This window comes from Leopardus geoffroyi, chromosome C1 (assembly GCF_018350155.1).
Source record: "Leopardus geoffroyi isolate Oge1 chromosome C1, O.geoffroyi_Oge1_pat1.0, whole genome shotgun sequence".
NCBI lineage: Eukaryota > Metazoa > Chordata > Mammalia > Carnivora > Felidae > Leopardus > Leopardus geoffroyi.
The window spans coordinates 80,969,688-80,991,990 of NC_059328.1; the positions used below are offsets into that span (position 1 = coordinate 80,969,688).

Below are 22,303 nucleotides of genomic sequence, written 5' to 3' on the forward strand. Positions count from 1 at the left end.
CAGATAATTACATAACTTATGTAACATTCCCCAGAGGGTCAGGCCCCATAAATCTGTACATCCTAGGTGTGTTTGCCATAAGCAATCCTAGAGTAGGTTAAGTCCTAAAAGCATTCGTGGATGAGACTCTCCAGCAACACATACCATTAGTCTATTTATCGGGAGGCCTGTCATTAGTATGCTTACCAAGCAATTAGCCTGATCTTTTTTTCTTGCCAAAGGTGGTGGGGGAAGGGGGAGGAGTGGTCCTTCCACCCGCAAAACAGGAAAGAATGGGTTATAGATCTGCTGCTTAACCTTTTCTTTCCCAAGTGCTTATACACTATCTTATTTTGTATGCCACTGTTGCGGATGGTGTAATCTTTTTTTAACATTTACTTATTTTTGAGAGAGAGAGGGAACATGAGCAGGAGAGGGGCAGAGAGAGAGAGAGAGAGACACACACAGAATCTGAAGTAGGCGCCAGGCTCTGAGCTGTCAGCACAGAGCACAACGCGGGGCTCCAACCCATGAATCGTGAGATCATGACCTGAGCCAAAGTTAGACGCTTAACCGACTGAGCCACCCAGGCACCCCTATGTAATCTTATTTTTTTTAAAAAAAATTTTTTTTTCAACGTTTTTATTTATTTTCGGGACAGAGAGAGACAGAGCATGAACGGGGGAGGGGCAGAGAGAGAGGGAGACACAGAATCGGAAGCAGGCTCCAGGCTCTGAGCCATCAGCCCGGAGCCTGACGCGGGGCTCGAACTCACGGACCGCGAGATCGTGACCTGGCTGAAATCGGACGCTTAACCGACTGCGCCACCCAGGCGCCCCTGTAATCTTATTTTTTGAGGAAGATAATCAGTTCTTTGGACTCTGCCATTTAATTTTTTAAAATAATAATTCTTCTGCATTCCTCAAAGACTGAAATCGTGGAAGTATAGAGCAAAGAGCACGTTCTTTGAAGTCAAAAGACCCACATTCAGACCCAAGCTCTCCCACTTACCATTGGACATGAGTGGAAGACTATTTAATCTCTCTAAGCCTGGTTTCTTACCTATAAAACAGGGATAACGATGCCTATAGGCCTCACAGTTTGTTGTGAGATTCAATGAGATTTCGTGCTTGCCATTTGGTATATGTTCAATAAGTTCTAAATGACGTACATATTCAGTATGCTAAACTGGAAGTGCATAGTCTATGCTTACTTTCTCTACTTTTTTGTATCTTTTTTGCTCTTTAACTCATTAAAGTTAGGCTTCCTCCTCTGTCATTCTGCTGGAACCGCTTCATTAGAGGCACCAGTGACTTCTAGTTGCAAAATCGAGTGAACTCCCTTGGTGCCTGTCTTGTGTCTCTCTGTGGACTCGATGCTATTCCTCACCTCTCTAAGGCCCAACTCCCTTTGCTTTCATGACACTGCACTCATCTGGTCCTTGTATTTCTCTGACCATCCTCTCTCACTCTCCTTAGTAAGAGACAGTTCCGTACATGCTGGTGTTCCCTGAGGCTCTCTTCTGGGCCCACTGATCTTCCTCTGGGGTGGCCCAGTGCTTCTCCCTGGGGTGAGTTCTATTTTCAAGGCAGCAGCGATTACCTGTTTGCTCATTTCGGCATAATGAGCAATGTGTGAGTTTTAAAATCAAATACACTCAAGTTGCAATTCAACCTTGCCACTTACCTGCCCTGACCTTGGGTAAGTTATTTAACATCCCTGTACTACAGTTGTTTTCTCCTCAAAAAGAACATATTTAATACTATGCACTTCTTTGTGTCTTAGTCAAGTGTTTTCTCCTCCCAGGTGGCACATCAAATTCAACATGTCTAAAATAGAATGCAACATATTTCCCTCTGTAGTCTCATATCCTCTCGTTCAGCATGTGGCCCAGCCATTCTTGGTCACTCCCGCTCGATATATGGGAATCACCTTTGACTGTTCTCCCTTACCCACATTTGGTCCATCACCAGGTCTTACCAGAAAACCTCCTAAATATTTCTTGCCTTGGCCACTGACTCTCCATCTCTCCTGTCAGTGCCCTCGATCATCATCTCTTGCCTAAGCTACTGTACCAGTACTCTAACCCTGTACTACCCAGTAGGGTAACCACAAGGCACATGTAACTATTTAACATTTAAATTATGTTAAAAATTCAGTTCTCAGTCTAACTTGTAACATTTTAAATGCTTCACAGCCCCATGTGGCTAGTGTCTACTGAATTGGGTAGCACATCCATAGACCATTTTCGTTACTGCAGAAAGATTTTTAGGACAGTGCTGTTCTAGACTGCAGGTTGGCAAACTAAGGCTCGAGGGCCAAACCCATTGCTGTTCTTTTGCAAATGAAGTTTTATTGGGGCACAGCTCTGTTCACTTGTTTACATGACTGCTGATACACTGCAACAGCAAAGTTGATTGTGACAGAGACCATACAGCTTCCAAAACCTCTTACTTTATGTCTGCTCTCTCTTTGTGGAAGAAGTTTTGCTGATCCCTGCTCTAGATCGTCTACCTGTCTCCGGTCCTGTTCTCCTTTTGTCTCTCTTCTCTATCAGTATCTTCCATGATGATCCCCTTAAAACCCAAAAACGAACATGCAGCTTCCCTGGTTGAATCCCCTCAGTGGCTCCTGCTGCATTACAGGATAAGATGTGGGCTCTTCAATGTGATACAAAATTTTCCAAGAATAGCTGTCTTCTCTCTTTCCACCACATTTTTCCCTCCAAAATCTCCTCTCATTCCAACTTGTCCATATGCTGAAAAGGTCTCCTGGCTCATCCTTCAAGACTCAGCCTGAGGATTATTTCCATCACTGAATCCCATCTCTTTTGGGTTGAGCTGGGTGTCCCTCACCTGTGCTTCTGCAATAGTGACATACGTTTACCCCATTAGGATTAGTGTATTTTATGATAATGTTCTCTCTCTCTCTCTCTCTCTCTCTCTCTCTCTGTTTCTTCTGGTTCATCTCTGTGTTGATTAGATCAAGGGTGCAATTTTGTTCAACTTTGCATGGTCCAGCACTCCAACATTGTCTGGCACATAGTAGCCTTTAATTGCTTTTTGAAAAAATGACCCCTGGGAAGTGATCAGTTAAACTTTAGCATCTCTTGAATGTGATTCAGATTATGAGACTTTGAAGCAGGAGAAAATTAACTGACGCTTAAAGGAACTTCAATTTGTTTTTGTTTGAAACTTTCTGAGAACTCATAAAATTAGAGATAGCTTAATTCTACACCTTTATCTAAAATCTTTGAGTCTTTAGTAAATTAAGAAAGGGAGAAGTGTGTTTGGAATGTGAACAAGAAATGGTATCACGGAAGAGCAAGCAGATAGTAACAAAATCAAGCGCAGCCACTTAAGCTCTCAGAGTTTTCTGTTGGTTAATTGTTTTCTTTAGAGTTTGTGGTATTTTTATGTTTTCTCTATTTTGGAGCTTTGTATAATTTAAGAAGACACATGGGATGCATGTGGTGGCTTCTAGAGGGAAGAGGACTAAAATAAAGCTTAGACACCTGGGCTTCAGTTAAATTTCTGCTGCTGAGTTATACCCGTGCATCAGGTTTCTTTTTATAAAAACTAATTCAGTGGTGGTAACTTCTTTCTTCCCTAAATGCAATGAACTGTCATGAGGACATATTTATGCATTGCATTGATATTAAAATTCAATATCTTATAAGAACTTTGTACATATGCTCCTTGATATGTGAATTCAGTACTTACTAAATACCTCCTCAGTACCCAAATGTCCCAGTCCCTGCCTTCCGGGACCTTCAAGTATGGTGTCTAGTGGTGTGTCTGTGTTTGAGAAAATAGGACTTAAAAATAGAAAATAATGAGCTAGTAAAACAAGACATTATGTGAAAACAAAAAAGTGCTGGTATTAATGGTATAAAACAGCTGCTCTCAAACTTGTAGATCTCATAAATTATTGAGGACTTGAATGAACTTTTATTTCCTGTGGGCTTCTATCTATTGATATTTGCCAGATTGGAACTTCAGACTGCGACATTAAAAATATTTATTAATTCATTTAATAGCAACAATAATATTTTATGTCAACATAATGTGTTTTTTGTATGAAAAATAACTACATTGCCAAAATGAAAACAATCCTAGAGGGAACAGTGTCCCGGGTGTACATTTTTGCAGATCTTTCTGGTGTCTGGCATGATGGTATTTAGCCGGATTCTCAGGGCTGGCTCTGTTTTCAGTCTGTTGGGAAACGTTGTTTTGGTAGAAGCACATGAAAAAAACCAAAAAACCCTGGCCTCTCAGAGTTAATAACGTAGTAGGAAAAGGTAGAAACACTTTAGTAGCCTTTTCACATAATCGTGGATATTCTTCTTGAACGTTACACCAAAATACACCAAGAGGTAGTTTCTTAAAGGTTAGTTAAATGTAGAATCTGAAACCATATCAACAAACTTTCTATACATAGTTACATTCAAGTCCATTGGTCTTTCTTGCACTTTGAATCTTTTGCACATGCCTAATTATGTAACATCATGCCTTGGTCATTTGGCCGTTTGGGTCGCTGAGTTATGTAGGTCTTCCAAATGTTGGTACATTTATTAGTAATATTAAAAAACGTCACATTAGTATCACCACTGATCTCATTTAAAAAGTCTAAGTATTGGGAGGCTACCAAATTCATAGTGGCAGATAAAAATTTTCCAAAAATCTGATTTTCATTTGAAAGTTCAAATTCTGTTATTGGCAACAAATACAAGCTTCTTCTCTCGATGTGACAAACTCACTTTTCATTTTTGAGAAAACGCCTGCCAAATACCCGAGTTGAAATAACCATAGTTTTTCAGGGTTTTTTTTTTTTTTTCAAGTACAAATGATGGTCCATGGAAAAAGCATGTAGTTTAGCTCACAATTCAAATCATCATCCAAGGGTATTTCCGCCAGACAACTATTATACTTTGTAGCAGACGTGTGTTGTATATACTTCCCATTTCATCACACAGAATATTAAAACGATATACTCAAAGGCCATGATTCAATGAAATTATTATTCTTCATTAGGGGCGTTCTTAAGTGAAACTGGCTTTATCCCCCCCCCCCTTTTTTTAACTTTTTTTTTCTTTTTATTTTTATTTTTTTAGTCCCTTGTTTTGTTTTAAACTGCAAGAGTGTGGCAGGAGAGAATGCAATGTCTACTAGTACCATTTTGTGCCATTGCCATGATTTGCACTAAGATGCCAGGTTTATCTACCAGTGCTTTGCACCGTCGTTATAGAAGTCAGCCCAAGGAGCAAGGTGTATAATATTTTAATATTATTATGAAAATAGTTTTCCCCTGTACCCCCTCCAAAAAGTCTCAGAGGTCCAGGGACCACATTTTAAAATCTATCATTGATTGATATTTGCCATGCAAGTCTTCACCTGAGAAGGTGGGAGCTATCCTTAAAATGTTTTGGGATGATTTTAGAAGTGGGTGGGGAGGGGAGGCCCTCCATTCAAGCAGGAAGAAATGAACACGAGTTTTTAAAAAGTGACATAAACATGCCATGTGAAAGAGAAACCCAGACTTGTAGGATTAAAGAGTATGCCTTAGGAAGAGGGTGGATAGGCATAGAGGGTATTGAGTGTCAGAGAGAGCTGATTGAACTTGATCCAGTGGACAGTGAGAATGTAGTCTAGTAGAGGAAGACATTCTGAAAATAGCCCTGAGTTAATTGTAGTTTTTGGTATTTGTAGGATAGATTGGAAGATTGGAGGCAAAATGTAGAGTTAGGAGGTTAGCAGACAGCTCTTAGTTTTGTGAATGAATGGTGTGATTTCATTAGTCCTGAAAATAAATAGGAGTCCAAATTAGGCTGTGGGGATAGAGAAAAGACAACTAAATAGAGATTTTCAGGGAAGAAAAGGGGATTTTGGCAATGGATGAGAAATTAGAGGTAGATAAAAGGGATGAGTTTAAGATCACTTAACTATATACCTTTGAGGAATTGACCACGAAAAGATACGGAGTATGAGGAAGACTGGGGGCGGGGAAGGTGGTGGATTTGGCCTGGAGATGTTAGATAAGAGGACAAACAGAGCATCTGAGTGGAAATGTAGTGAGAGGTACAGAGAGGAATTTTGGGATGATCAGGTAGAGGTGACATTTGAAGCCATGAGAAAAGATGGTATTTAAGTGATAAAGTTGAGTGTCTAGAATTGAAGCATAAGATAAGGAAGACTACATACAATGAAGGAATAGTTTAGAAGGGGAAGGAGAGCCAAAATAATATTGGGTTGTGGGGCAACTTTTCTAAAATTAAGTTCCTGAACCCCTAAAATTTCAGGATTAATATTAAATACCAGTGTTTACATGCCTGAAAGAATTACATTTGCAACCAGGATATAACCAGGGTCAGCTCACTGCCCAGTCTCTGTGTAGAGTCCCAGAAACAGTACAGCATCCAAAACCTTTTTGGAGTTTTTCCAAGGATGTCAACAAAGATCGTTTGTTACTCACAGAAACACTTCTTAAAATTCTCTTCGCTCCTCTTGAACTCACAATATCTCCAAGACCCTGCAGTTTTCCCAAGGCTCATTCAAACTTCTCATCCTTAACTCCCAACTCCAGAAACTCCCCGAACCATTGCTGTGTGGAGGGATTGATTCTATGATCCCATCCTCTTTCCTCACATTTTTTCTTTCTCTATCTGCAAAGAACCTTCCTGCTCTTTCCAGATGTGAATTACACCAAATAATACCTTGTTTTTACATGATTTGTAGTTAGTACCACACTCTGCACAGTTAATTCCCAGGACTTAATTGAAAGATTCAATTTTCTTTAGAAGGGCAGTGGAGGAAGAAGTGCTAAATGACCAAAGACAGATTTTTCTCTGTGGGGTTGGGTGAAGATTATAAACGCCTACAATTTTCTATCTTTCCTGTACACCTGTCTTAGTAATAACTGTGGATGGTGGGTAAAAGAGTGTTTTCCCTCTGTTCTTTCTTCTCACATGCATGTCTTCCTTCTTCTTCCTGCCTGTTTCCCTTTCAGCTTCAATACATATGTTCACAAACTGTTAGCCTTTATTTGATGGAATGAAAGTGTGTTCAAATTAGGGAAGATGTAGACGCCAACAAAATAAGTGGTCCTTATGACGTGAGAGAGGAAGATAAGAGTATACAAATATTATTTCACCTTGTATTAATATATGAGCTCTTCCCTTTAAAAGAGACTGACTTAAAGACCAGGCACTAGTCACATGGAAAAATTGGCAGACGATGAATATGGTTGGTGATTGCATAGTAAAGCCAAAGGACAAGTTCCATAAGTCTGGATTTTTACATAATCACCTTTCCACACAATCAAAAATTTGGAAAGTACATGAAGTGCTTGGAGAACAGGAAGTAGTCTGGACCAAATATAGGACTTATGAAAAGAGAAAAGACTAGAATCAAGGGAGACCAGTTAGGTCAATGTAGTCATCGAGGTAAGACATACTGAGGACCAAAAATTATAATGGCAGCAGCGGGTATGGAATGAATCAGGAAGGGATAAGGAAGACTTTTAGCAAATAAAATAGGGCTTGGTTACAGACTGTGGAAATAGTCTAGGGTGACTGCAAGTTTCTGATTTGGATGACTAAGTCATTGGTGACACCGTTGTTGAAGATTGGGAAGATCAGTAGGTATAAACTTCCAGTTATAAAATGAGTGGGGATGTAAGGTACAGTGTGGGGAATACAATCAATAATGTATCAGCTTTGTATGATAAACATTAACTAGACTTACTGTGGTGATCAATTCTGGTGTATACAAATGTGGAACCACTATGTTGTATACCTGAAACTAATATACTATGTTATGTCAACTATACTTCAGTTTCATCAATCAATAAAATCTACAAACCACGCACATGCACGCACACACGCACGCACACACACGCGCATTTTTCACAGAAAGACCTGAATTTGAACAAAGAAAAAGCAGACATTGGGATGCTTGTGACACACGAACACACAAACTGTACTGAAAAGATGGCCCCAGCACTCTTTCTAATCTTATCTGGCTGTCTGAAATATGGCCATTTAATTATACAAAACAATTTTGCATGGCTCAGTGTTATATGAAAGCTTGCTTGTGCAAATTCCTTAATTTTTATATTAGAATGGCATTTATTCATGAAAATAAAAATGTTTCCATGTGTCAAAAACAAACAAACAAACAAACAAACAAACAAATGATTGGGAGGGTCAGAAGAGAAACAGGCAGGTTTTATGGTGGTGGTAATGTAGAGGAGGGGTTGCCAGGCAGGGAGTAAGGTATTGATTCTTGGCATGTTGAGTTTTAGGCATATTTGAGAATTTGTGATTTGTAAATGCTCACCAAAAATTAGGTGAAAATGTTCAACAGTAACTTAGAAATATGCAACTACAAGTAGTCTGTGTGACAGAACTTGAAGTCAAAGATTTGTGCTAGGGTGGTGAGCCTCTGAGAGTGGATGAAATGACCTTGGTAGCACATATAGAAGGGAATGGTGTTTGGGAGACACACATATTAAAAAAAAAATTTTGTTTAATGGTTATATTTTGAGACAGGGAGAGACAGAGCACAAGCAGGGGAGGGGCAGAGAGAGAGGGAGACCGAATCCAAAGCAGGCTCCAGGCTCTGAGCTGTCAGCACAGAGCCCAGTATGGCTCTAACTCACGAACCATAAGATCATGACCTGAGCTGAAGTCAGACGCTTAACTGACTGAGCCACCCATGCGCCCCTGGGGGCACACATATTTAAGGGACAGGCAGAAGAAGTGGAGACTGAGAAGTGTGATTATAGGGAATCAAGAGGAAATAGTATCATGGAAGTCAGGAGAGACGGAAGTGTGATGGTTGGCAGTGTCATATGCTATAGAAAGGCCACCTGAGATGAAGGCTAAGGTGAGCCCACTGTCTTGGGCCTGGGGAAGCCACTGGTGACCAGTTCCTTTGCAGGGGAATGTGATCATATTGTACTGGGCTGTGAAGTATCACAAAAATGTCTGTGAATATACTGTTGACTTCTCTTTCAAAAAGTTGATAGGGAAGACAAGCAGAGGAGAGACTTTTGGATTAGAATTGAGCATGTTGGTGAGAAAGAAGAAAGGATCGATCTAGATGGAACAGAGGAAGGGGAGAATTGATGGACTAAAGTCCCAGAAGGTGGAGTGGGGTCCTGAGCATGGCAAAGAAGTATACATCTGAGTATAAAGGTAAAGGTGCCCGAAAAGAAGTTTTGAGACCCTGAGGTCAGAGTTTGGGGAATTCATGCTTGATGGAACCTTAATACCTCAGTAGTTAGAAGAGGCCAGTTCCTCTGCAGGGACTAAGAGGTAGAAAGGAATGAGGAAGAGAAGTGACTTGAGTGGTGACACAGAGGTTGGAAGCACTTTATGGAGAGTGTAGAGTTAAGTAAAGGGACTAAAGCAAACTTGAGAATTCAGCAGAAGCCCAGCTCTCTTTAAATTATAGTTGTGCCTGCCATTTCCCTTAATATCCGTATGGGTGAGGAGGGGCGCCTGGCTGGCTCAGCCTCCAACCTCGGCTCAGGTCATGATCTCACAGTTTGTGGGTCCGAGCCCTGTGTTCGGCTCTGTGCTGACAGCCCAGAGCCTGGAACCTGCTTCAGATTCTCTCTCAGCCCCTCCCCTGCTCATGCTCTGACCTTCCTTTTCTCAAAAATAAACATTTAAAAAAATATATGTGGGTGAGGAATAGTTATTTATTGAGTTCTTAATATGGCAGGGGGAGATTCTTACTGTGTGTCATAACAGCTTCCTAGCAAAAAGGAGGTCCTGTCGTCGTCCCCAGGTTTGTAGAGCTAGACCTGAGGCATAGAGGTCAATAACAGGAAAGCCCATGAAGGTGTTAAGTGGCAGAGGCAGGCTCTGAGCCCCGGCAGCCTGTCTGCAGAGCACAGCACCCACCTGCGGTGTATGTGACGTGCCTGGGAAAGCTGGTGTGATGAGCTTTTGGAGGTAGGCAACAAGGGTGGGATGGGTGAAGTGGCGAGAGACCTGAGGGTGCTGATAGGTCTTCTGAAGCCAACCAAGGTCAGGGAGGTAGGAACGGAAGTAATCAAAGTCAAGGCTGATACTGAGGGACTTGAGAGTCAGGAGGTCAAAGAATGGCTTTAGGTGGAAATGGGCAAAGTGAAACGTGGGATGCTAAGGGTTGCGATGACAGAGGTCATTTGAGTGATCCCAAGGCCACCGTATAGTCGAAGAGGTGAATGGCTGAGGGTAACGGGAAGTCCTTGGAGTAGAGGAGACTGTAGGATGGAAGATCTGGATTAGAACAAAAGATTTTGACTTCACTGCTTCAGTGACGCTTTTCCCATTTGTGATATTTTATTAATTTGACCATTGCTGCCTAAATAGTTTCTCTTTTAATTGCCTTGAATAATTGAGCTTCTCTCTTGTCACCCTACGTACACTTAGAAATTGTAACATACCTCTTATCCTACCAATTACTCCTACTTGATCTTTTGATCTCTCTTAGTAAAATATTTTAAGGTTTTCTCAACTGTTAAGCTTTAGCTACCGAGGCTGAGCAGTTTCTAGCTTAGTCATAACAAATTCAGCCAAGTTAAATATTAAGATACATGGACATATTTTACTATAGTTACAACTTAATCTCTAAAATAATGAGGTAAAATTAGGCAAGATCTTTTTTTTAAGGAGAAAAAAAGTAGAATAGAGAAAGTACTGCAATTTTAAAAAGAAGCTTTATTTAAGAATAATTTTAGGGGTGCCTGGGTGGCTCATTTGGTTAAGCATCCGACTTCAGCTCAGGTCGTGATCTCACGGTTCATGAGTTCGAGCTCCATGTCGGGCTCTGTGCTGACAACTCAGAGCCCTGGAGCCTGCTTCAGATTCTGTGTCTCCCCCTCTCTCTGCCCCTCCCCTGTTCGTGCTCGGTCTCTCAAAAATGAACAAACATTGAAAAAAATTAAAATAAAAAAATAATTTTAGACGTCTCCAAAAGTTGCAAGGATGTTACAGAAGGTTCCCAAAGACTCCTCTCTGTTGTGATGGTTTCTCAGACTTTGGTTGTTTTTTGAGGAGTCCCGGTCAGGTGTTTTGCAGAGTAGTTCTCAATTTGGATTTGTCTCATGTTTTCCTCATCATTAGACTCGGGTTATGGGTTTTTGGAAGAAGACAGTGGAAGTAAAGTGCCATTCTCACGACAGCGTGCCAGGCCTGAACACTATAAACATGACTTATCACTGTTGATGTTCACCTTGCTCACCTGGCTGAAGTAGAGTTTGTCACATTTCTGTTTTAAAGTTACTCTTACTACATCACCTGCCTTCTATACTGAACTCTGGAAGGGAGTCCCTGTGAATAGCAGTGGGAGTTATGTTTCAACTCGTTGAGGTTACAATATCTACATAAATCATTTGTAATCATTCTGTACGGTATATTTATCTTTTCTCCTCCAATCATTAATTCCTTCATTTGTTTATATTACTATGGATCCATGAATATTTATTTTATACATCAGGTTTTTTTTTAAATCCAATATCACATTATTTATTCATTGTTTACTTTGTTCAGAATGTTATAGCTTTTGCCATTGAATTCTTTCACTTGGCTTCTGTGGCCCTTTGATATAACCTTATCATTTTGCTTTTGAGCACTTTCTTACTTTCTGGTAGTAAAAAATATTCTAGATCCATATTGTATGTATGTTTGCATTCATTTTTTTGTGTGGACATAAATCAGTTGGGAAAAGTACCTAAGAGTGTGATTGCTGGGTTGTATGCTATGAATATGTTTAGCATTGTAACTGCCATATTGTTTTCCGAAGTGGCTTTACCATTTTATTCTCACCAGCAATGCTTGAGGGTTCCTGTTGTTCCATATCCTTGCCAGCAATCGGGATTTTCAGATTTTGGGATCTTAGTTATGTTTATAAATATGCAGTAGTATCTCATTGTTTTAATTTACAGTTTTCTAATGACCAATGATGTTGAACATCTTATCATATTCTTATTTTCCTTTTGTGTATCTTCCCTGATGAAGTGTTTAAGGTCTTTGGCCCATGTTTTAATTGGGTTGTTGCCTTATGGTTGAGTTGTAAGAGTTCTTTTCATACATTGGGTATATTATCCTGTATGTATTTTGAAATATTCTCTTCCAGTGTGTGGGTGTCTATTTTAACAGTGACTTTCACAGAGCAAGTTTTTAACTTTAGTAAAGTCCAACTTATCAACATTTTTTTTTCTACGGTTTGTGCTTTTGGTGTTATATCTAAAGTACTATCGCCAAACCTCAGATCATGCAGATTTTTTTCTGGGTTTTCTTCTAGAAGTTTCATAGTTTTTCATTTTACATTTATGTCTGTGGTTCCTTTTGAGTTATTTTTTGTGCAAAGTGTGAGGTCTCTGTGTAGGTTCATTTTTCTGCATCTGAACATCCATTTGTTCCAGCTGTTTGTTGGAAAAATGATCCTTTCTCCATTGAATTACCTTTACACCATAGCCAAAAGTCAGCTCAGTATATTTCTGTGGGTCTATTTCCAAGCTAACACTGTTGATCTTTCACCAATGCCATGCTGTCTTGATAACTGTAGCTTTATATAGCAAGTCAGTCTTGAAAGTGGGTAGTATGAGTCTGCCAACTTTCTTCCTTTTCGGTATTGTGTCGGCTATTCTAGGCCCTTTGCCTCTCCATATAAATCTTAGGGGGGATGTTCACTGAATTTTAAAAACTGGAAACTAAAATTAAAATGGTTAATCCTCAGCGATGCAGAGTAAATGTGATGCTTTTAAAAATTTTTTCCAGGTGGTTCTTTGAAGCTCTGAAGTATCCTAAGTTTTCCAAGGCTAACGTCATCAATGGAATTCTCATGACAGTGGTGTTCTTCATCGTGCGGATTGTCTCGATGCTTCCTTTTTATAGCTACATGTATTCTGTGTTAGGAACAGAAGCCTACATAAGGCTTGGATTTTTAATCCAATGCTCCTGGATCTCTACTTGTATTGTTTTGGATGTGATGAATGTCATGTGGATGATCAAAATTACAAAAGGTTGCGTCAAAGTCATCTCTCTCATCAGACAAGAGAAAGCCAAAAGTAGTCTTCAGAATGGAAAACTTGACTAAAAGTTGGCTATTGATAAGCATACTTTATTACTACCCGCATTATATCTACTGATAGGATGAATTCTCGGCATGTTCTTGTGCTTCTTATTAATTATACTTGTTATCGAGGGTTTCAGTGCTTTCTTTTTTTTTTAACCTTTAGAAAAGAGAAACTAAAACTTAGCTTTTAGTCCAAAATTTCGTTTCTGATTTTCTTCTGCATTATAAGCATGGATAAAATCTTAAAGGTTCAAATAAAAAAATTATAGTGGCGAATCGTTCCAGAAATCTGTTAACCTGCGTTGGTATTTTTCTCTGTGAAAAGATGACTATTCTAATTTGATGCGCTTGTTTTGTGTCACCAGGTTTCCTGAAAGAATGGAAACTGCTTTTAAATTTGTAAATAGCTCTCAACCTTTCATTGTACTGCGCTCATTTTGTGCTATGGCGGTCAATACCTGTGGAGGGTTTAATTTCTGAATTGTTGAGCTGTTCTTTTTCTTAGGCTATTAGTAATAATGTATTTTTTTGTTTAGATATTCTATCATCTATTAATGGTGAAGTATTTTGCTTGCTTTGGGAATATTTAATTAGTTCAGTCATGGAAAATACTTCTTTCATTTTTCGATTTTTCAGGCCTCACTTTATTATTTCTATTTTTAACATTTTATAAAAGTACTGCTTTTTTATTTGTAGTAAGGCTTAAGACAGATCTTTCAGAGCTCTTTGAGAGATGAATTCCTCTTTCTAAAAATGCATGTTGTAGATGACTATTTAGGCTAATAAGAGGAATCATTAAGAAAAAAGCTTTAACACTGCTGTCTCGGTTTCCCTGGCACTTTTTCCATGAAAAAAAAAATATGATTTCTATTTGCAAAACCTCCGCTAAGTTCAGAACCCAACATCATCAGCACCAAAGTGTTATGCAGTATGTATATATCATGCTTCTAAGGTAGGCCTCTCCTTGATGAGACCGAAACTCTAAAAAATCAGTATTCACATTTTATTCACAGTTCACACCCATGCTTGCTTAGTCAATATTTTGAGTGCTTTGACTTTCTATCTTTCCTAAAGTACAGGGAAAAAAAATAGATAATTTAATCCAAGTATTCTGATCACCAATATTCTTGTCTTATGCGATAATACATGACTAGGGACTCTGGTTTTTTGTTTTTTGGGTTGTGTGTGTGTGTGTGTGTGTGTGTGTGTGTGTAAGTATATGTTTGCTTTTTCTTTGATTCTTGCAACCCAAATATAGAATTATATAGTTATCTATTATTGCCTTTATTTTTCTCAAGTACTTGACTTTAATGATTGTTCTTACGTAAGAAAAAAAGAAATTTAACCAGTGACAGATACTTGAATTTAATTGAACCCAAACCAAAAGATCGAATCCACTCAGTTTCTCAGTTGGTAGAAGAATGATTCTCTTTCATTGTTCATGTTATGATGAATCAACTTTGATTTAATTTGACTTGATTTGATTTGATTTGATCTGGCTGTCTAATGCAGATAGAGCCTGATAAGTTTTAGACCATTTAAAGAAAGTAATTGAAATCTCAGTCAGTGAGAAAATCAAATTGATCAGCTTATACTAGGTATACTTATTTTTGAATGACTTAAAGTAATGCAAAGTATAGGTATTTGCTTTTAAAGCTACTGATATTACATTGATAATTTGTTACCAAATCTTGTGCCTTCCACATCATAGGCACTTAAATGTGTATTGGTGGTTTAGAGAGGGTAGGAAAGCACATGGTTTTATCTTGTTCTTTTCTTGCTCTTTTGCAAGAAAACTGACTTTTTAAAAGGAACACATTTATATTAGAAAACTATTTTGGAAATCAATTCCTTTAGAAAGAAGCAAAACTTGAAATAAATATTTTTGACTCTTTGGATATTTCTATAGTTTCTGAACAGATTTTAAACCCACCACAAAATGAAGTCAGTATAAAGCAATATATTGCAATGTATTGTAATATAAAACTCACTGCTCAGTGAGTTTCCATATAGTAGTTTGGGTTTTTATGCTTGCTACTTCATGCTTAGAACTTCATTTTTACTTTCATTGACAGTACTTTTCATCAGTATAGCTGCTCAGTGAGCAAGTGTGTTTAAAATAGCAATGCTTTGAACTAAAGTTTGTCATTCCCTTGGTCAGCAATTCTTATTTTATGCTGGCTGCATGACAGCTAATTCAACATCCAGATTCAATACCCAAAAGTAGAAGCTCCGTGTTTCCTCTCACAACGCACATGAAATGGAAGAGACACTGCAAACTGCCGTGCTACTTTAAATCAGATTTTCATAGGAACTATACTTCGCTCTTCTAGGATTGTGTCGACCTACCTAAGATACAAGGCGTTAAAGACAGAACATATCATTTATTAAACGATGAATTTTTCATTTATTAAATGACAAACTTTTGCTAGACATTTTACATATTAAATATTTTGACTACATGGATTAATTTAAATGATTCTATTAGGCGTTCTGATATTTAACAACTCTATTAAAATATTTGTAGAACATAAAAGCAAATTGGTATAAATTTTTAAGCAACTCTATTTTTATAGAAAAAGATTAGTGACAACCTGTAACTATAAAGATGTTCTTTGAACATGTAGTAGTCTAAAAAAATAAACGATTCTTACAAAATTTTAGAAATGAATGAAAATCAGCATGCAAGATCATAGATTCTGCATCTGATATTTGGGAGAATTTAAAAATTATGAGTTTAAGTTTATAGAGTTTGCATTCTTGTGTCGAAAATCTTTCTAGTGAGTATTGTTTGCATTTATTTAAAACTCAAAATGGAGTTACATATGAGTAAAAAAAAAATTAACTCCTGCATAAGTTGTGTCTTGATACCTTATAGTGAGTTAAGATGCAATTTTTATTCCACCTGTTTTATTCCACCTGTTTAGTTTTGTTGTTTCCTGGGCTAGCACTGTGTTAAGAGAAATAATAATGTCTTCACCATTCCTAAGGGTGACTGATATACCGTGGAGGCCCCAGTACTATTGTAAAGGTCTAGTTTTAAAAACTGCCTAGTATATGGGTGTTTGAATCAAATCCTTTTCTAAATTTTAACCTACTTGATTCAATCTTTTGCTAAACTATCAGTTTTTAAATTGGATACTTTCTTTGAGGTGTATCCGGTGTTTGGAGAACCGTCCCTTCACGGGCATGAAGGGCCAGCTTTATGCGTTACACCATTTGTCATCCTGGGTTAGAAACAGTCTTATGGAGATGTCTAGGGGAGAGTTGTAATATTCATGTACTGTTTTGCTTTTGAGGGAAATAAACATGTTCCAAAAGACACTATTAAACGTTTGAACAAATTTCTGTTTCTAGGTTACTCTTAACTCCAATACATAAATATACATATGAATTGGCTTATCAGTGGTTTACTCTGTTGCTTGAAATGGAAAAGTCCATGTCATTGTTGACATCATCACTTGTATTCGTGGAAGACTATGCATTTATATGTTTTGAATTCCAGAAGAAGCAAACTTGTAGAATTTTATCAGAAATGTGGCACAGTGTTTCTCCGTAGTTATGAACCAGCACAGCAGTGAGACCCCTCCTGTGTCTGGAGACCGTGGGCACACGCACAAACCGCCCAGCCTTACCCACAGCTGGTTGACGACAGGCACACTAAAGCTACCGAAAGTGAGTTTTGACACGAAACATACGTAGTACGTGTGAGAACAGTGGGAAGCCAGCAGGACCTGGAGTTGGAGACACCACGACTGATTTTCCCTTAAAAGTCATGATGCTCCTCCATCATGTAGAAGCTTCTTTCTGAATCCTCCCAGCCCTTCCATCTCCTCCTCTTAACACCCTGATATCGGCACCTCCATGTCTTATGCCAACACCTTTCAATGTCAACTCTCGAGGCTTCCCCATGCCCTTAAGCTTCCCAGCCTATTGTGGCAAATTTCAAAGTATTCAAGTATGTTCTTCCGGGGCGGGGGGTGGGGGGGAAGCGTTCCAGTAAGTTTAAGTGGGAATCAGACAAACCATAATTGCTAAGAGGCTATTGGAAGCCATTTAGTACTTAATAACACTTGTTACAAGATGAGACAAGGCTAATGAGACTATAGTTTTATTGAGAAACATCTGTAGTCTCTTTCTTAAACTGGCTCAGCAGGAAGAGCTTTAGAATACGTTTCAGCTGGGGAGTCATTGCAGGCATGCACATTATCTAAATGCTCTTCCTTAGACCCTATGACTGGAAGAGGAGGAACTGAGGTGTCTATGGCAGCGTTACTGAGTCCTGCTCTTTAGTTGACCAAATTTAGTTATGGTCGTGTATCCTTTAAAAACAAGCTGACCAGCAAGTGGATTACTCAGCATATTTTACAAGTGCAACACCCAAGGACTTGAGCCCTGTCCCTTTCCAGCCTAGACTTCCAACTGCCTCTATATAGCCTTGGTAGTAAGTTGTACCTTTATTTGAAGATATTTTGGATAACAATGAAGAACTGAAGGCTAGCTGCTAAAGATTGGGTGGTTTGCATTGAAAATGTTTACACTGATTCCCTTGAGCAGTAGACAGTCTTGATATCAGGCCCTATATATAAGACCAAAAACAATGAGAAATATTTCTAAATCTTAAAGATAGAAATACAATACCTCTAGCTAAAAACTCGTTAATTATCATCTGTATATGTTTTTCTTTATATCTTTACATAATTCTTTCTGTAATTAAGCGCGCGTTAGGTGTTTGCTGCTTCTTGGTTAATGAAGCCTGAAAATATAACTGTAAATAAAATATGCTATATTTTTTCTGTTTCTTGCTTGGTTTGCTTCTAGTGTGGTCATATCTGCTTTTTACTTTAGGAATTTTTGCATAGATAATATTCTCTTACTGACTTGTAACTAGGATGGTTATGAGGTTTTTCTGGTAATTATTAGAATTTGTAAAAATAACCTTTAGACATAGATTTCATTTGAAAAAGTTACTCGAAAATTGCAGCAAATGTGATAGCTATAGTGATATATACAATTTTTTTTCTGGGAATATATACACATTACTACTTAATTGTTAGAACGATTTTGGAAGTCTTTCAAAATACATTTAACACTTTGAGAACACGCCTTCTAATTTATTTCCATAAGGCTGAATGAAGAACTTTGTTTTCTTTACAAAATGTGAGACTTGGTAATTTACACATCAGTGTTCTTCAGATTTATCAGCATTTAAAATAGCAATTTAGTATTCTTTACTTTCATCTCTGGTTGTGCTTAATTTGGAGGGGATTACTTAATAACTCTAGGTAATTCCCTTAACATTTTCAAATGTTTGTATACTTTATATGTGTGCCAATTTAAGGTATATGCAACTTCTAAGCAATAATCTGCATGTTATACAAGGTTGGCATTCCTTTATCATGACAATTTTATTTGATATGAATTTTAAGAATGTGTATAAAACCAATATCCTATATATAAATCATCCCACCTCCCAAGGAAAACCTTCAGATTTTCTTGTGTTAGAACACTAATGTGGTGCGAAGCTTTGTATTTTGTGAGAGAAAATTAATAAAACCACAGTTATTTAGTGCAAAAGTTCGAGTCTGCAAAGTGTACACTTTAATAGTAATTAATGAATACATTGATGAGAAAATTACTTTCCTCCAACCCAGTCCTCTCTTCTAGCTCTTGAATCCTAAAGCTCCTATTTATTCTTCACGATGCTTATAGGACTTGTTCACCCTGCTCCCTCCCTTCTCTCCCTGAGGTCCCCGCCTTGGAACAACCCGGAAGGCCTAGCAGACAGCATAGTCATGCTTGTTGATGGAAGGAATGGCGCTATCTAATCAATAGGCTCTTTTAGATTAGGTAAAACTTTGGCAGTTATGTTTTTAATCTCCCTCCCCGTGTCCTTTAGGCCTCTCATGCGGTCTCAAGTGTTTTTTGCCAAATGTCTTGGCTGAAATTCCTCCCTTCTCAAATTGCCCCTGGCCTTAATCTTGCATCTTGGTCCAAGAATATCCAGTAGATCAGGAAGCAGAGAGCTAATTGAATAGAATACTGAAGTGGTTTAGCCTTTGGAAAGAGTATCATGAGTCATGCTTCAGAACATGCCTAAAATGTTGTGTCAAGACTGGCAAAGGAACAGCTGAATTTCAAAATTAAAATAGCAGCCACAGCTGTTAGTGGAGATAGGCCACAGGTAAAATTACAAGGACTGAAAACCCCTCGAAGCAAGTGTAAATGGGTGCTCTCTCTCTCACACCTCAGGCGGTCTCAAACATGAGCCACCCTTTATTTCCTGTTCCTTCGTCTTTACCAAAGTTAACTTACTGCTTTCCCTCCCTGTCATGGGTCTTGGACATGCACAAAATAAGCAAGTTGGCAAATTTGCAATTTCCCCCCATTCTAGTAACTGATAATCTGTTCCTAGATGCTCCTCACAAATCAGACTCTTCGCAGCTGCTTGAGTAGCCCATGGTTGCTTACGACACAGTGCTACTAGGCTTGGAGCCTGACTCCCACCTTGGCGAAATAGCCCCTTCCTCTGCTCATCTGCCTCCCGCTAAATTCTTCCACGTCTAGTCTTGTCTTCTTACCCAATTATACCACTCCAGAAATTACCCGGGCAGTAGTTTCAAAGAGGACTTGTAGGGAGAAATGAAATGTAATATGGGTGATGGGCTGCATTTCTAGGGAGTATAAAGTTCAGGGATAGATGGAAATTTGGGAAGAATGACACAGAAAAGGAGAGGTAAACTTCAGGAAATAGGAAAAACAAAGTAATAAAATGCTATGCAGGTAAGCTTTGCATTTTGGGTGACATGAACTTCTCAAAAGTGACTACGGTGAAATTTGTGTACATGTTGCAAGAATTTTTGTCTTTTCTTTATTAAATTGCAATATGAACATTCATTGTGTATGCCTTTTTTCCTTCAAAATTTTATTTAAGTCCCAATTAGGTAACATGCAGTGTAATATTGGTTTCTGGTGTAGAATTTAGTGACTCATCACTTCCATACAACACCCAGTGCTCATCACAATTGCCCTCCTTCATCCCCATCACCTATTTCACCCATCCCCCACCCACCTCCACTCCGGTAACCATCTGGTTTGTTTCTTAAATTCCATTTATGAGTGAAATCCTATGGTATTTGTCTTTGTGTATGCATATACATGCAGGTATGGTGTGTGTGCATGAATCTATCATCTTTCCATCTTAGCAGTGTGTCACCCACTGCTGACAGATGTCTCTTTTTTTTTTTGAATTTTTTTTTAACATTTATTTATTTTTTTGAGAGACAGAGTCTGAGCAGTAGAGGGGCAGAGAGAGAGGGAGTCACAGATTTGAAAACAGGCTCCAGGCTCTGAGCTGTCAGCACACAGCCCAACATGGGGCTCAAACTCACGAACACGAGACCATGACCTGAGCTGAAGTCAGATGCTTAACTGACTGAGCCACCTGGGTGCCCCTGACGGATGTCTCCATGCAGAGGCAGGACTGAGCAGGCACCCCAGTGGAACAGTGATTCTGGTGGACTGCCTGAGCCCACAGCAGACGCCGAGTCCTGGTCTGTTGTAGTTACCTAAAAACCCAACTATGCCCAATGATTAAGCTTTGTGGAATGATTTGTGTTGTCAGGTTCATCATGAGAGGTTTTAGAGGATGAAATGAGCAGTTTCAAAAGTATACTGTGCTGTGGACAGAAAGGATGTCTGAATGGATGTGGCACAAGAGGGTAGGATTTTGTTTGAATTGTAAACTGGAAAAGAGCAATGTGCAAAGAGTGAGGTGCCCGAGAGCCTAAGGTACCGGTGAAGAAGTATCTTCATTTCTGAGAGTCTTAGTTTTGTGATCTGTAAAATCATGTTTCAAGTATCTCTGATGTTCCTTCCAACTCTCCCATCCTGTTAGTAAGAGCTTTAATTCGAAACAAAGCAATTAGAACGGAGCAAGTGTAGCTTTAAGGCTTAGTGAATGATTGGAACGGCATCTGAGGGAGTTTCTCAGATGGTAGTACAGAGAAATAGGCAGTAATGGAGAAAATGATTAAGCAACGTGAAATGGTTAAGCCTGATGTGTGGCCTTGGACAAGGAAGAAAAACAAAAGGGCCAGATCTGGTAAATATTGCAAAGGGAGAACCAGAATGGTTTAGAAAAACTGAACGGAACTGATGGCTAAGGCTGTGGAGCGGGGAGGTGACAGATGCCATTGGATGTGATGTCAGAACGTGGGGAGCCGAGGACTCAGCTGGAGGTTGGAGAATGACTACTGTCGGCAGCTCTTAAGGGGACACTGTGGATGAGAGGAAAGAGGGAAGTCAGGGACTGAGGCATTTTTCTATAAATGAGGAAGGGCAAGTTACAGTAGTTGGAAGAGCAGAGTAGAGCCTGGGGTGGACTTCTAACATAATGGCAATGTGAAGAATTCTATCTGGGGGAAAGAAGTCTCTCAAAATGCCTCACTTTTGTAGTTTCTATTGCTTTTCTCATTTCTGAACCATGGCCTTGCCTTGACCCCTCATATCTGTGTGTTCTGGGTTCCTGACTGTCACCCATAGTCTCCCCACGGTCCTTTCAGAGCTTGGGTACGGCCTAGAGATGATACCCAGGGGCCTTATTCTCTGGGTATCATCTCTAGATCGTACTAAGGCCCCTTCTGGAGAGTCTGGCTGCAGGTCCGGTAGTTGGGGCTGCTGCAGATGGAGAGAGTTGCAGCCTTGGGGGGGGGGTGTTAACTGCCTAGGTGCGGTGGTCTTTGGATGGTGGTGGGGGGCAAGGTTCAAAGCAGGGAGCAGAAGCCGGTATAACCTGGAGCAGGCACAGGGAGGCTGATGTGAATGTGTTAGGTCTCCAGTTTCTGTGTATGAATTGCCAGGAAGGCGACACGGAGAAGCACTCTAAAACGTTCCCTCTTGGACTGCCATACGGTCTCCTAATTGGTCTCTCCCACTACACACTCTCTTCCTGCCCATCTGTCACACACGCTACTGACTGACTCACTTTCAAACACATCCTCAATATGTGTCACAGCCCTGCTCAGAATTTCTGAATATTCTGAGAATACTCTCCTCCCAAGTCTAAACTCCTACAAGGAAATTTAAAGTTCTCCGTGATCTTGCCACACCCTATCCATCCAGGTTCCAGCACGCGGGTGCCACTATCTGCACCTGCTCGGCCAGCTGCACATACCCTTGCACACTTGCTGTGCCTGTAGCCTAGAGGGCCTTGACTCTCACAAATCTGTCACCTACGTATCCTCAAGACACAT

General features: G+C 39.4%; 1 protein-coding gene across 3 annotated transcripts in view; it reads left to right on the forward strand.

Annotated features, from left to right (window-relative positions):
• LOC123598280 (TLC domain-containing protein 4-like) overlaps nt 1–18,626 on the forward strand; it is a 71,020-nt gene extending 52,394 nt beyond the window's left edge. For all 3 annotated transcript variants that reach the window (XM_045478367.1, XM_045478368.1, XM_045478369.1), the window contains exon 7: nt 12,752–18,626. In XM_045478367.1, the coding sequence (XP_045334323.1) occupies nt 12,752–13,070 (319 nt within the window). In that variant the 3' untranslated portion in view covers nt 13,071–18,626. The remainder of the gene's footprint in view (nt 1–12,751) is intronic.
• The last annotated feature ends 3,677 nt before the right edge of the window (nt 18,627–22,303 follow it).